The 15911-nt window shown below is 50.2% G+C and overlaps 1 protein-coding gene across 5 annotated transcripts in view; it reads right to left on the bottom strand.

Moving 5' to 3' along the window:
* The window catches only part of SEPHS1 (selenophosphate synthetase 1), a 31126-nt gene extending 21860 nt beyond the window's left edge, over window positions 1–9266 (bottom strand). For 2 of the 5 annotated variants that reach the window (XM_060659306.3, XM_060659303.3), the window contains exons 1-3: window positions 8103–8657; window positions 5818–6087; window positions 932–1035 (exon numbers count right to left, since the gene is read on the bottom strand). In XM_060659306.3, the coding sequence (XP_060515289.1) occupies window positions 932–1035; window positions 5818–6010 (297 nt within the window). In that variant the 5' untranslated portion in view covers window positions 6011–6087; window positions 8103–8657. Of the gene's footprint in view, window positions 1–931; window positions 1036–5817; window positions 6088–7424; window positions 7549–8102; window positions 8662–8974 lie in introns of those variants that run through there. The other 3 variants (XM_060659305.3, XM_060659304.3, XM_060659307.3) reach the window with 3 other exon arrangements.
* Between the last annotated feature and the right edge of the window lie 6645 nt (window positions 9267–15911).

Consider the following 15911-nt stretch of genomic DNA (forward strand, 5'->3'; position numbering starts at 1 on the left):
AAGACATGCTGAATAAAGGATGGATTCCGGTTCTAGCACCTCTGCCTCTGGTGGCGCCTGGGGTGTGGTGCAGGTCAGGCTCAGGATTACTGCTCGAGAGAAGACACATGCAGAGGCCAGACCAGGTTTCTAGTAAATTGTATGCGTGTCGCTGGCACCTGAGAGGTGGTCTTCCTCCTCCCCGCACTTAGCTGTCTCACGGCCTAGGTCCCTATGTGTGAGGCTTGATCCCAGTGCCCACGGCACACAGGGAGGACCATTTCCTAACAATGGGACGTTCCCAGTCGCTTCATCGGCTCCTTGTCTGGTAGGGTAGGGGGTTAAAGTTGGTTAGACCAAGGGGTTGCTGGCGTAACCGTGCACAGAACAAATGGAAAATATATCTAGGCAGGCCACGATCAGCAGCTAGAAACTTCAACGCAGCAGTTCGGACATGTTTTCTACACAGTGGCAGCTAACACACCGAGGTGGATGGTGACCAGAATCAGAATGAATGGTCAAGAAGCTTAACTGTGGTGAGATGCTAAGCTGTTTACTTCCGGAAGGAAACATCTAGGATCAGTCCCGCTACAGAGTATGGTTAACACCTCTAAGCCTGAAACACAGGAGTGTGGAGCTGACAACGGTCAAAGAGAGAGAGAAAGAAGGAAACCACAAACATGTCAGTCAACACACATGCTGAGACAACAGGTGTTCGTGCAGACGTGCATCAGGTACAAGAGCAGCAGAGGGCTCACCGCGTCTGCCGTGACTGCCTTCCGCAAGGTACCAAGTGTGAGCAGGGCACAGATCCACTGGCTCCACGTGCAGAAGTCAGGGCAGGGCGGGACGAGAACAAGTTGGGTGTGACAAAAACAAAATCCCCAGCCACAGCCCCAAACCCGACCAACAAGCAGTCCCAGATGTAAAAACGCACCAGGGTCAAACTCACCATCATGTAAGGGTCATCGACGATAGGATAAATGTAATCCGTGGTCTGAACCAAAGAAAGACCGCCGTGCCTCAAAGGAATGACACAAGTATCCATTCCAATGCCTGCAAAGATGAAAGTTACCATCACCCAAAAACCAAAAGGAAAAGCCGTTTCATTTCCTACCACTGGTGTTGTGAAGACGAACAGTTGTGTGCACGACACTTGAGGAACACTGCACCCTGCCAATAAAGCAATATGTTTCCTATCAAGTAGCATTAACTGAAATAAACGTGAAACATAACTAGCTTAAGATAGAAAGTGAGAATAAAATTCGTTAGTCATGAAGACTCAACTTCTACACGGTACAATTTTTAGACTTTAACGATGCTTCAAATGGAAATTTCCCCTTCATATTACTGTATCATGTGACTGGCACCACAGAGAATTTCCTTAAAGACGAGAAAGTGTAAGTACAACTTGGGTTGTCTTATCTATAGGTGCTTTCTGAACCGATCTTCAGGCAATTATTCTATTTTCCCCAACAGAAAATCTGTAAAATCTTTTACACACATAAAAAAAAAAAAAAGTTATGGGGCACCTGGGTGGCTCAGTCGGTTGAGCATCCAACTTTGGCTCGGGTCATGATTGCGTGGTTCGTGAGTTTGAGCCCCACATCAGGCCCGCTGCTGTCAACTTGTCACCGGAACAGGTATTCAGATTCATTGCTTCCAGTCAAGCAAGTACATACTCTGTGGTACCTAGGTGATCTGTTACATAGGTTCCCGGAAGCATTTTTTAAGAGGAAACTTTAACATTTCATGATATTCCTCTTGTGGAAAACTTGTAAATGTCACCTTTACTAACTTACATTATGAACAGGGAAAAATACTTTGCTAAACAGGCCTGTAGGAAACATTTCAATTTATTAAGAATTGTTTCTAGGGGCTCTTTCCCGGTCTCTCTCAAAAAAATAAAAAAAAAATTGTATCTAAATGTTTAGAAAGATAACATGGACAATTGATGATCTAATTAGAAATAATTCCCTTTTACTCAAATCAGTTTAGAAATGATGAAGACTGGGCTGCCGTAGGCTACCTTTCTTTGAAAATCACCTGTAATGCAGGTGTTCTCAAATTCAGACTGGCCTTCCCACCAAGTAAGCTGAATACCGAGTGCTTTCCTATGCGTCTCTCCAAAGGATGCCCTCCAGACCTCTGGGATTATTTCAACTTTGTGGCGAACAGCCGAAGGCAGAGAGAGAGTCAGGATGAAACAGCAAAGGACACAAGCGCACAGCAGGCACCCTCGCAATTCAGAATTCCAAATCAGAATTCCAAACGGAAGGAGAACAAGTCCTGTCTGTATCATGCTGAAGTGAACACACCAGTACCTTTCATGTTTTGCTTGAGCAACACTGCTGAGGCACAGCTAACCCAGATCCACAACGGCAAAATACCCAACAGAGGCCGACTCACAGGGCACCTTACTTCCCCTGGCCTTGACCCCTTATTACGAATGCAAAAACAAAATCAGGTTTAATAAAAAGTCACAGGCTTTGCGAAGGCGGGCTGATTTTCTGCAAAGCAGTGTCTGGATGGCAAGTCTCACAGATCTGTGACAATGGAGCAGGCTGCCCAGGTAGTGAGTGATCCCCAGCGGGAGGTCAGACCGCGCAGGGAAATGCACGGAAATTCATCCCCGGCAATTTCACCCAAGGGCGGCTGTTGAGCAGGTAAGTGCCAAGGTGAAGAACCACAATTTAACTCATATTGAGTCTCCCTAAATTGGTAATGCCAACAACAGGTTATTCTGAGAATGTTACTATTTGCTTTAGAAAAGAGTGAAAGAAACACTGTTTTCTTTGGGGTTTTCATGTAAACTACAGGACTCCTGAAATAGAATGAATGCAGTTGCTGAATGTTAGCTTTCAATGTTTCTAATCTGGCTAATCCTAAATTTGAATTAAATACATTTGAGGGGCCCCTGGGTGGCTCAGTCAGTTGAGCATCATCTGACTCTGGCTCAGGTCGTGGTCTGGTGGTTTGTGGGTTCGAGCCCGTGTCCTGCTCCCATGCTGACAGCTAAGAGCCTGGAGCCTGCTTCGGATTCTGTCTCTCCCCCTCTCTCTGCTCCTCCCCTGCTCACACTCTGTCTTTCTCACTCTCAAAAGTATATAAACATTACAAATAAATAAATAAATAAATAATTAGATTCGTGAAGAACTTATTTCTACTTATATGCAGCATCAGAGCATTCTGAGTGGTGACTCTTGAGCCTGTGTACCAAAAAACCCAACATTTCATTAGTAACGTTTCAGATCAACTATATTTACATGATGTTTTTTAGATACAATGCATTAGGTTAAATCGAATATGTTAGAATTAATTTCTTCTGACGCTCTCTGTTTTAAAGATTCAGAAATTTGAAATTTTACATGTGGCTCACATCACATTTCTTTTGGACAGCACCAGTCCGGTCCGTGGTGATTGGGGGAGAGAGGGACAGTCCAGGGAGAGGGCAAACGGTAACAGAGGAAATTGCCACAGAGTGGAGGAAGCCTCAAATACCAGAATGAGCGGTGCAGATTTAATTATCAGTGGATGCTGGAGAATTCTAAGCTCTCAGCAAGACTGAAGCCGTCAAGAAAAAATAACCCAATGATCACACCGTCACCACAAGTGATGGTGATCAATACTCGATAGCTCGTAAGTACCAGGCAAGAAGCACTGATTTTAACATTTCTTTAGTTAGAATACATCTAAATAAACATGTGTACATTTAACAACTGTTACATCTTAGAACCCGGGAGGTAGGACACTCTAGCTTGGAAACAGATACGGGTGCCTAGGTGGCTCAGTTGGATAAGCTACCAACTTCGGCTCAGGCATGATCTCACAGTCTGTGAGTTTGAGCCCCACATCGGGCTCTGTGCTGACAGATCGGAGCCTGGAGCCTGCTTCGGATTCTGTGTCTCCCTCTCCCTCACTCTTGCTCGTGCTCTTTCTCTCCTTCTCAAAAATAAACAAAACATTAAAAAAAATTTAGAAACAGATACACATGGTACATATACACACACAAATAATTTCTGGTACTTCCAACAATTACAAACAGTTCATCTTACAGACTGGGAAACTGTCACTCAGAAGGTAAGACCGTGCACAGATTACCATTAGTGATAAGTAAGTGACTGCTGTCAGGATACGAATCTACATCCAATTCCAAAGCAAAGCTGTGGCTATCTGGATATGTCACTTCTGTACAAGGTTCTAACACTATGCTTTCTTCAGCGTCCCTTTGTTTGCAACCTGGGGTCCATGTACCCCTAGAGAACACCGTGAACGCTACATTTTGCGGGTGTGCATTTTTCTGGGAAAGGAAATGACTTCTCAAGAACCCTGTGTGACTAGACTCCTTTGCTACCGTGTTCTGGTAACAGATTTTTCTACCTCTCCCCTTGCTGCTGACATCTGTCCCCGTTGCCACTGCTAGGTTGCAGCTGGTGCAGCCCCTCTCCTCACTTCAAACACGCTGGTCTCAGAGACCCGAGGGCAAACAGTTCGGTGGGCGGAGGAATCAGAGGACGCGGACTCCAGGTCCTGACCCTCACCAAGTGACACGGAATGACTTACTCGACCTTCCCCGGCATCACGGGGCTGAGGGAAGGAGCGAATGATGTGACCCATTTTCAAAATGCTTCCCCGCGCATGGCATGCTCAGCGAGGTCCGCAGGGAAGTCAGAAAGAGGTATTACGACTTTACACGTAAGGTTTTTATCGCATCTCTTTTTGTCCATTTGGCAGCGTCTTTCTCGACCATGTTATCTGACAGCTTTCTCGGTATATTCTTATTGCCTGACAAGTATGTCGACAGCCGATCCAGCTCACTCCCGTGGTATTTCTCCCGGCTTCCACACCAGCCAGACGACAGTGGTTTTCGCACTGAACTCCTTCCTGGGAGCCACCCCGCGGCCCCTAGAGTGTGGGGTGTGAGTTTTCCTCTCTCCCCACCAAAGCAGCTCGGCTTTGATATATTCTTTGGGGAAGAAAGGAGGATCTCGGGTTGGAGGACAGAACTACACAATAAGACAACGGGTGAGAGTGAACGAAATGAAAACCTTCTGTAAGAAAGCTGATCAAGTCGAATACCACGACTACCAAGCACCCAAACTCCTGGAATACGTCCCAAACACTCAAAAGGCAAAGCGATCACGGTGTTTCGCCACGTCCTTAACGCACCACATGATAAAAGTTAACAATTTCCAACGGCCTAGAATTTCTTTCTGAGCTCTGTGTTTGGGAAGAGGCAAACCACTAAAAAAGGAATTTAGTAAAGAAGGAAAACCACGCTCTCGATGCCAGATGACGTCCCAGGGTCAAGCACAGCTTCAGTCTTCTCCCTCCTCCCCACAGGAGCTCGGCAAACAGTGCATATTGCAAAGGAACCCCCATTCCTCCCCAACCCAGCCACTGCCCCCAAATCACCGCACAATGACGCACAGACACACCTTTCTTTCCTAAGGCAGAGAAGAGAACGCAGGCATTTTAAGGAAAGTTTTAGGACAGAGGCATAAAGGAGTTTCTGCTTAACCCTCAGCTAACTACAAAATTCGATTTAGCAAGAAACACTTTTACTGTAACAGAATTGTCTCAATTGCACACTTAATAGCTTAAAAAAGTGGCTACAGCACATTCCTTGATGCTTTTCAAGTATTTCCTCCAAATAAGCTACAATAATGTCATAGCTATCACTGCTTTGCTCTTTGGATCCTCGCAGAAATTAGATTTAAAAAAAAAAAAGAAGGCGGCAACATGGGAGGACAGAAATTTGGCTTTTGACCCACTGACTACAACTGCAGCCAAGACGCTGTACTTGGGGAAGTATAAAGGGAAGAAGGGCTCACGTACCAAGTCTTGGCATCACTGCTCCCAGAAATTGCTCATCTTCTTGGAAGTGGTTCTCTTGTAAGGATTCCAGCAGTTTCTGCAGGACATCTTGGGGCACTTTGCAGCCAGTGCCCTTGAGTTCAGTGAATCTGGTTAGCCGGAAGCTCTTGTCCAATTCATAACTTTCCGGGTTAAAGGACTCCCGCGTAGACATGGTTCTTGGGCACACACACCTCACAGCTGGGCTCCTCCCCTCCCGCTCCTAGCCGCCTGGTTTCTTTACAGATCCACCTAGGCATCACCAAAACACAAAGACACCATTACAAGAATGCTCACCAGTATTCTGCTAAGAATCAAGTGAATACAAGACGGTGCCGAGCATGGAAAGAGTTGAAATCATCCAGACCAGGGATATGCCGATTTGAGGCCACGACAGTTCACTATAGTGATGCAGAAGCCCGAAGAACTCATTTAAGAAATTGACTGTACCATCAGACATCTTCTAGGGAAGGTCTGAGGTCTGTGTTGCTGTAACTGTGGCTCTGACGGGCAGCCAGGACGCCTCCCCTGAAGAAGGCACTACGGGCCAGCTGGCACATGACACAAGGCCATCTTGAGCAGTAAGTCTCATAGGCTCTTCTGGCGGCCAACATCATGAGAAAACTTCTAGTCACTTCATCTGTCAGCCTAGAAGCACTACGGTTTAGAAATCAAGAAGTCTTGGCTAAAGTGACTTCTCTAGAAAACCTTTTAACATCTTCTGCTGTCCCCCACAGAAAAATAAAATGCCCATTAGACACGCTGCAGGAAAAGGATGCTGACGGAAACGCATTTGATGAAATTCTTCGTGATGCTCAATTCACTTTTAGAAAAAAGCATGTTTTCATTCTGAGCCAGAAGGACAACGTGATCCAAAACTAAGGAAGCCTCACTAAAGAACAGAACTTGAAAGAAAAGTGGAACAGCTGTTTAACACACCAAGATTAATTTTCTCCAAGAGAGCGGTGGAAAGTTTTCTAACGTTTTAATGCAGTGCTCTTTCCTAGAAAGCAAACATCCCACCCAACGAACCAGTACCCACACATCATTGAGAAAATATGCTTGCTCCTGGTCGTTACCGCTTCGTTGCAGAACTAAAACGAAAAAAAATCACACTGTACGAAATCCCTAGCATTAACGTACTTGGTACCACTGGAAGTTTCTAGAGCAAGCCCATCTAAGTCCGAAGTCTCAGAGGTGCAACCAGAATCTTACATGCACTCCCAAGGTTTATGAACCTCCAGATTGATACTTTACTGGGCATAGAATTACAGACACCCCAAATTTCAGGGTCAGTTTCCCCTATAAAATTTACGATGAAGAACATGATTCCCATTTATAGAGTTTTCTATCCCCTGGCAACCACATCACTCATTTAAAATTAATCTCCCTCTCTCACACACAAAACAAATAAATAAATCTCAGAAAGCCTGAGTTTGGGCGGTAATCCAAACTGTCTTTACAAAAACATCTTCGGGGTGAGCAATCATTTCAGTTTGTAACGTACAACTGAACAGGAGTAAATCTTCAAATATTCCAAGAAAACAACCCATCCAAGAGAAGGGTGGCAGGAGAGCAAAGGAAATTACCTAGAGGGGAATTCTGAAGCCATTTTAGAGTTAGGAAAAGTCCAATAGCACTTTGACTTGCTAGAGTTTGGAACAAAACAGTCCTTTCCTCACAAAACGCCTCGCATTTAACACCGCCTCACTCCTACCAGGAGAAAAAAAAAAAATCCAACTCACGAGGCATCCAGTTATTTTCCTACCTCCAAGCCTAACCCCCACCCCCCAAAAAAGAGGCGGGGAACTGGGGGGACTAACCATCTTTCAAACATAACTTCTGTCTTCCCTGATTTTTAAGAAGAAAAATGTCTAAAACACCTTAAGTCCAAAAGCACTCTGAAGTTTTAAATTCCAAATGGAACGAGGGATACACATCACACTCACATCCAAACCTTGCAAACTTACAGGTTTTGGAGGGTGGGTGTGAGAAAATGGGGGGTGGGGGGAGATGTACTCGGGGAAATCGTAATTAATGGGGGGGGGAGTAAATTTGCATAATAAGAGAGCTTCAACTCCAACCCCAAAGCTGCATGTTTACACCTTTAAAACAATGATATGAATATTTAAAGACAACGGTTAACCCTTTCCTTCTCGGCCACCTTTGAATTTTTTTTTTTCACCGAGAGCGCCAAGCGGGCCGCACAGCTCGGGGAGCACGGTAAGCGGGGACGGGAGAGGGTGCAGCCGCAGCCCCATACCTACCTCCCTACCCCCAAGCCCTTAAGCTCAGCAAAGAAACAATGGGGTGGGCTCCAGGCCCGGCGCGCGGGGACCGGGCTCTCTCCATGCAGCACGCGTCCAGGAGGCAGCCGGAGCGCCGAGGCCGGCACGCGGGGACACCTTAAATCTCAGGCTGCCGCCTTTAAAGGCAGACCCGGCCTGGGCTCTTTGTGCGGCGCGGCGCGGCGGGCTGGCCGCGTCCGGGCGGAGGCAGCGCGGCGGCGCCGCCGGCTGGGCCATGCCAGCCCGATCTCCCCGGCGGCGGCGGCGGCGGCGGCGGCGGGAACCGCAGGGAAGGCGCGAGGCGCGCACGGCCAACCGGCCGCGGCGGGGCGGGCGCGAGCGCGGCGGGACCCCGGCCCGCGGGGCCGGCCCGGTCGGGGCGCCCAGGGTCAGGCGGCGCCCGCGGGCCGGAGGGCGCGCGCGTGGGGGCGGGGAGGGCCCCGGAGGCGCCGCGCGCCGCGCCCGGGGACCGGGCTGGGTTCTCCCGCCGCGCGCGCGGGCCGCCGCCGCCGCCGCACAAAAATGTCGGCGGGCGAAAAAATTAACCCCTGCGTCGCCGCCGCCGCCCTCCCCCTCCACTCCTCCCCCGCCCTCTCCTCCCTCCCTCCTTCCCCGGCTCCGCGCGGCGGCGGCGGCGGCGGCGGCGCGGGCGGTGCTTCTTTTTTAAAGCGGCCCCACCAAGCCCTGGCTCTGCCCCTCTCCAGGCAGCGCTGGAGAGCGCCGGCCGTGCGCGGCTCCCGGCGGGCCCGGGCGGCCCGGAGGGGGATCTGCACGGCCGCCATGGGCCTGCGGACGAATATTCCCCTTTAAGCCTGGCGTCGCGCCCCCCCCTCCCCAAGCCAGGCGCTTACCGGTTCGCTTTGCGCCCTCCTCCTCCTCCCGAAAACGGGACTCCGGCGCTCCCACAATGCACCGGGCGCGGCCGGGCTCCCTTAAGCGTCGCCTGAATAAAAATGCCGCTCCCGGCGGCGGCGGCGCGGAGGGCGGGAGGGCCCGGGCCGCGCCTGGGCGCCGCGGGGGCTCGGCCTGGCTCGGCGGGCCCCTGCCGGGAACCGGGCCGCCGCGCTCCGCCGTGCGCCGCGCGCGAGGGGCCTTTAAGGGCCGGCTACCGCCCTTTAAGAGGCGGCGGGCCGCGGCCGGAGCGTCTCGGTGGCTGCGTGCGGCCCGGGAAGGGGGCGGGGGCGATGTGCAGGCCCGAGCGCGGCAATGATTGGTCTCGGGGGAGGGGTGGGGGGTTGCAAACCCGAGGAGCGGTGGCATCCGTTGCATGATGCAAAAAGGATTGATTTCAAAAGTTGCGAGTTGCATTGGCAGCAGCCTTTGGCGCCCGGGCCACCTACTTTTCCTCGACCCGCCGGAAGGGCCGGGAATGTTTTCCAAAACCTGGCCGGGCTCCACCGCGCTACACCCTGCGGGACGCTGTACCTGCTCCCCGAGCGCCGCCGTCGTTTCGAACTGGGAGACAATGACCGTGGAAACAGTTTCAAAAAGAGTAGGAGCAGAGGAAAAGCCGCCTCTGCTGCGAGGGAAGATTTAAAAACATAAACGGCGCGTCTGATTCATAGTGACTTGTGTCGTCTCTCCCTTCTATTGTCTTAGCCTGGCTCAGGAGTTAACGTGAGCCTCACTGGATGTGCAGACGTCCTGCAAAGTTTCTTGAATGTTCAACGTGCTTGGGAGGGAGTCCGAGCTCAAGGTTCCTCAGTTACATTGTTTGCTCTTCACATGTTCAAGTAAACATGGCAGCCTAATACTGTGTGTGTTTGAATTAACACTGATAGGACAGCTTCAGCTTGCGAAAGTGCTTTCTTCGGGTTTTCAACTCTCGGAGGCACTGCCGATGAAAGTAAAGCAAAATGCTTTCCTAACACTACGTCTTTTAGGGCTTCCCTCAAAACCGAGGAGTGTGGAGGAATGCCGACGAAACTTTCCTCGGGTGGTTCGGCATTTTCTAACTGGGTTTTGGGGGCAGGAATGTTTTTGGTAACCGAAAGGTGCTTTATGTTGCGGGTCAGATCTGCGGGCTCTGCAGATGCCCTTTTTCATTCTTAAAATTTCTGCCGGACAATTCCTCGGGGTGTCAATCTTGGTGAGGAGGCAGAAGTGATGCAACGAAGCCGACCGGCTGATGCAGGCTTTTCTGCGCGGTGGTTTTTTTCTGTGTGCCTCTACAGGAAGTTAGGGAAAAACATAGTAGCCCGGATTCTCTGATGTGAATTGTTGGATTTTTTTCTTTTCTTTTCTTTTCTTTTTTTTTTTTAAAGAATGGCACGGCCCTGTGGTTGGCAAACCTGGATCCGCATCTGCATCACCTGGGAGACGCCTGTATACACACCCCAGACCTCCAGACCCGGGAACGGAGGATGCAGATACCTCTAGTCCTCGCATCCCCTCCCTTTTAAGATTGATTTTGTGAATCGTTGTGGGGTTTGGGTATTGTTTGTGCGTTTTTAATTTTTTGTTTTAGTCAAAGTCACAACTAGAAAAAACAACTTGGGGGGTTAGGGGCAAGGTGAGTGGGGCCCTACATGAAGATCATGTGTCATGCTGAGGAGTTTGGCATTTGTGCCGTAGTCAGCAGAGTTTGTCAGATTTGTTTTTTTTTACAAGTTGAGCTTGTAGAAAAGGCTGCACCTCATCTGGGAGGATGCCGACTCCTGGAGGGGAAAACGGGGCCACATCTCTAATTAGCAGGTAATTGTAGTAGTCGAGCATGGAGTTGAGGGTATTTGAAATGAAGCAGCGGGAATGTGGACAAAAGAGAGGAGTGGAGGTGATTTCGTGTGTGGTTGGAGGAAGAAGCATAAGATGACGCCCAGATTTCTAGTTTGGGGGGGTCTGGGTGGGTAGTGATGCCAACTGAAATGGAAACTATGGGAAGGCAAACAAGCGTAGGGGCGAGTTTGGCTTTGAAAATGTGAAATTTCAGGCACCTGCCAGATAGTCTAGGCTGAATGCAATGGGTCACACAAGGGCTGGCGCTTGGGGTGGGGGTGGGCTCTGAGTTTGAGATGCAAATGTAGGACCATCAGCATGTAAATGGGGTTTCTAGCCTCGGAAAGAGGTGGGATTAACCGGGAAGGAGAATTGTGGAGGAAAGTGAAAGAGACCTTGGACAGAGCCCTGCGGGGCTTCCTTGTGGAATGGCTGGCGGAGCCAGAAGCTGATCCGTGCCGAGTCTGTGGAAGGCCAGCATCCTCAAAACCTGCTCCTTCCTCCTCCAGCACCCCCAACCCCTGGGTTTGGAGCTCTCAGCAGCTCCGCAACAACTGGAATCGAATTCTTCTGAGCACAGGCGGTAGACTCTTGACTGAGCTACGGATGCCTTCATTCGTGTGGAGTCGGTCTCCAGCCTTGGGGCCAGACGATCCACTGGATCTCTCCACCCTCCTTCTCTGTCCTAAATGCAGGGTTCTCTGTGCTCCCACCAGCCTTTGTCTGAGTCTTCCCCAGCGGAGCCATCAGAGGACCATCTTCCCTGAGTTTTCAGGTCCTGCTGATGCCAACTGAAAGATGGTTGTCCTAGGTTCCTTTACCCCGTGGACCCTTAAAAAATACGTATTTACCAGCCCTGCCCCCAAAGATTGTATCTAGCTGGCACGATGGGTTATGACAAAAATTCTTTGCTCGGCCAAACTTTAGTCAGGCTCCTGAACTTTCTAGGCTCAGCTGTGTACTTCCTTGTAAAATCCAGTTTTAGCAATATCCGTGCCCCCGTCCAATATCTGATCAGGTTCCCCATCCCCCAGGTGATGTCTGATCATCCTGCCTTTAGCAAGAATCCTGTTAGGTCGGTTTAGCCGGAATCCCCCCACCCCCACCCCTGTTATTTCCTCTTCCTAATTTTCCACCTACAGAGTCCCACCCTGCTCCTTGGCTATAAATTCCCTCTTGCCCATGCTATATTCAGAGTTGAGCCCAATCTCTCTCCCTCACTGCAAAATTCTGTTGCAGTGGTCCTGAATAAAGTCTGCCTTACCATGTTCAACACATGTCACAAACCGTTATTTTCTTTAATCATTGTGTCCCCCGCCCCAGAAGATGTATTGAAGTCCTGACTTCTGGTACCTGTGAATGTGGCATTATTTGGAAAGGTCTTTGCAGATGTCATCAAGTTAAGATGAGGTCGTGGTAGATTAGGGTGGGCCCTTAACCCAATGATTTATGAGGAAAGGGAGATTTGGGGACAAAGACGCTGGAAAAAGGCCATGTGAAGACTGGGACGGAGATTGGAGTGAGACAGCTTCAAACCAACGAATGCCAAGGATTGCTTCTGACTCCCAGAAGCAAGGAAGGCCCTTCATTAGAGCCATCAGAGAGAGCATTCCCTGCCAGCAGCTTGATTCCAGACTTCTGGTCTCCAGAACTGTGAGAGAATAAATTTCTGTACTCTGTATTGAGCCACCCAGTTTTGTGGTCTTTGTTACAGCAGCCCCAGGCCACTAATACAGCTGGTCGAGGATATATGCTGGGGGGGGGGGGGGGGGGGAGGAGTACTAAGAATCCATGCTTTTATTTATTTGTTTGTTTGTTTGTTTTTATTTGTGGGGGAAGGGCAGAAGGAGAGAAAGAATCTTAAGCAGGGTCCATGCTCAGCATGGGACTCGATCCCACAACCCTGGGATCATGACCTGTGCCGAAGTCAAAAGTTGGACGCTTATTAACCCACTGAGCCACCCAGGCGCTCCAAGAATCCTTGCTTTTAATGGGCTCCCCTGGTGCTGTGGATGCTGTGGGGGACACTGCCCTAAAGGATTCTGCTTTCTCTCGGAAACCCAGAGGGACAGGAGGCTGCCTGTTCCTCCTCCCACATTCTGTTACCTCCAAAGCAGCTCCAGTCACGTTACTTTCCTTCTGTCCTGACTTTCTCACTTTGGGTGTTTGCTATCCAGCGTTAACCACCATCTATTGCCGGGGTAGTCCCTCCCCTACCTTGTTGGAATCTTGCCCTTTCAAGAGTGACCCCTGATTTGTCCTGGGTGGGGGGAGGGGTGGGGGGTGGTGGCAGGTGGGAGGACTCTCCAGTCATGACTAAGACCTGGTAGGTGATGGGTACCTCAGATCTAATGACTTTTACGTTCACTCCTCTGTCTGCACCATAAACTGTCTCCTCCCTGGAGATGTTAAGCACTGACATCCTATCTCCTGTCGCCTTCCCGTCTCTTTACACCCACACTTCCACCACAGGGGGGCCACCAGTCTCTCAAAGTGGCCCTTTGCCCTTCCATCCAGGCTGGAGCCTTCAACAAGCTCCCCAACCTTGTCTCCTGCACCGCCCTTCTTTGACCATATCTACCTGCAAACGTCCAGCCTTACATCCCTTCCATCCACCGTCTCCCCCCCCCCCCCCCAGCCACCCATTTCACCACATGGAGAAAACTCAGAGCTCAGAGGTCGTGCTGTGACCGATGTATGATCTCTGGTGCCAACCGGGCTTTCCCGACAGCTCAGAAATCTCTATGCTATTCCAAATGTTCATTGTTCTCCCCAAAGTCAGTCCTGTGCTGTTCAGCCCTCAGAAGCAGATGCAGCTCAAGAGGGAAATGGATGGGGCGTCTGGGTGGTTCAGTGGGTTAAGCGTCTGACTCTTAGTTTCTGCTCAGGTCATGATCTCGTGGTTCAGGAGATCAAACCCCACGTCGGGCTCTGCACTGGCAGTGTGGAGCCTGCTTGGGATTCTCTCTCTCCCTCTTTCTCTCTGCCCCTCCCTTGCTTGCTCTCTCTCTCTCTCTCTCTCTCTCTCTCAAATAAATAGAAAGAAAAAGAAAGAAAGAAAACAGAGGCCCATAGAAGAAACCCTCCAGGTTTCCCACACTGTCCCCACCCCACCCCTCTGACCGTCAGCGTCTCAGAGGGAGGACTATCTCTCTGTCCAAGGCCGGCCTCTCTCTGTGCACCAGCTGCCCCCCTCCAAGTTGAGGACTTGCTACACACACCATACAGACTTTAATGAATATCATCTCTTAGAATTCTCCCAACAGCCTTGTGACCTAGGTACTGAGACATACCCTTCACGGTGGAGGAAAGCAGGGCTCAGACTGATTGAGTAACTTCCCTAAGATCACTGTCTTACTTGAGGTTCCTCTGAGGCAGATCTCGAGACGAGGATTTGGGGGAAGGGAGTTTATTTGGAAGGTCCTCCCGGGAAGCACAAGTCAAGAAGTGGGCAGAATGAGGGAAAGGAGAAAGCCACAAAGAATGTAAGCGAGCGGGTTACCCCCGTGGGCTCAGCCTTGTTGGCATCTATCCGGGAAACTGTATGGAACCCCCTCTGGTAGGCAGACCAATGCCCCGGACCCCAAAGATGTCTGTGTCCCGTCCCTGGAAACCGTAAGCATGTTGTGTTACCAGGCTGCAGATGGAACTAAGTTTGACCTTAAGGGGGTTACCCTGGATTACCCGCGTGGGCCCAATGTAATTACAGGGTCCTTAAAAGTGGAAGAAAGAATCGAGAGACCCAGAGACATTGGCAGTGTGGCAAGGTTTCAGCCCAGTGCTGTCAGGAATGATGATGGAGGAAGGGGCCACAAATCAGGGAAGACAGGAGCCTTCTGGCAGCTGGAAAAGGCCAGGAGACAGAGTCTCCAGAAAGGAAAGCCCCCCCCCCCCCAGCGGGCACTCTGATCTTTGCCCAGTAAGGTCCGCGTCAAACTCATCCCCCGAACTGTGAGATCACAAATGTGTGTGTGTGTTCGCAAAATTAGTGGTAATTTGTGACAGCAGCAATAGAAAACAAATACACCCTCTTCTTTTTATTTTAATGTTTACTTATTTTTGAGAGAGAGGCAGAGCGTGAGCAGGGGAGGGGCAGAGAGAGAGGGAGACACAGAATCCAGCTCTGAGCTGTCAGCACAGAGCCCGAACCCACGAACCGTGAGATCATGACCTGAACTGAAGTCACTTAACTGAGCCACCCAGGTGCCCCCAAAACACTCTCTTAAAATCACACCACTGGGAGATGGGGAGGCAGAGACATTTCTCCAGGGACTCTCCTCCCTCATCGGCTAAGGGTTGTCCCTGGGGGCAGTGAGTCCCCTAGAGCTCGCAGAAGCAGCCCGCAGTGTGGGGCGGGCAGGTGACTGAGGGGGCATGATGTTCGTGGGCTGGATGCTGTCTATGAAGCTACAGGGGGACTCTGAGGTGGGCTGGGCACAGATGGCATCCATAGTCACTGCCACGGCACCCAGCCGTAAGCGGTCAAGCCAGGGTTCAAACTGGGGCTAAGCCTGGAGTCCACGTGCCTGGCGCTGAGGGTGTCCCTGCAGCGTTTGAGGCCATTATAGCCCTTTTCTTCTTGAAATTCTCAGGGGGTTGATGTTAGTTAGCTCTTCCCTCATTCTCCTCCTAACCTCTTTGGCTACTTCTTAATCATTCGTTTTTTAAGTTTTCATTTGTTTGCTTATTTATGTATTATTTATTTTAACATTGATTTATTTTTGAAAGAGAGAGAGCACTAGTAGGGGAGGGCCAGAGAGAGAGAGGGAGACACAGAATCCAAAGCAGGCTCCAGGCTCCGAGCTGTCAGCACAGAGCCCAAAGCAGGGCTCGAACCCATGAACCGGGAGACTACGACCTGAGCCAAAGTCGGACGCTTAACCGACTGAGCCACCTAGGATCCCCTCTTTTTTTAAGTTTTTTTTTTTTAATGTTTATTTATTTATTTTGAGAGAGAGAGAGGGAGGCAGGGAGAGTGGCAGAGAGAGAGAGAGAGGGAGAGAGAAAAATTCCAAGCAGGTACCCGACAGTCAGTGCAGAGGCCAACTCAGGACCCGAACTCGTGAACTGCGA

The sequence above is a fragment of the Panthera onca genome, chromosome B4, assembly GCF_046562875.1.
Source record: "Panthera onca isolate mPanOnc1 chromosome B4, mPanOnc1 haplotype 2, whole genome shotgun sequence".
Taxonomy (NCBI): domain Eukaryota; kingdom Metazoa; phylum Chordata; class Mammalia; order Carnivora; family Felidae; genus Panthera; species Panthera onca.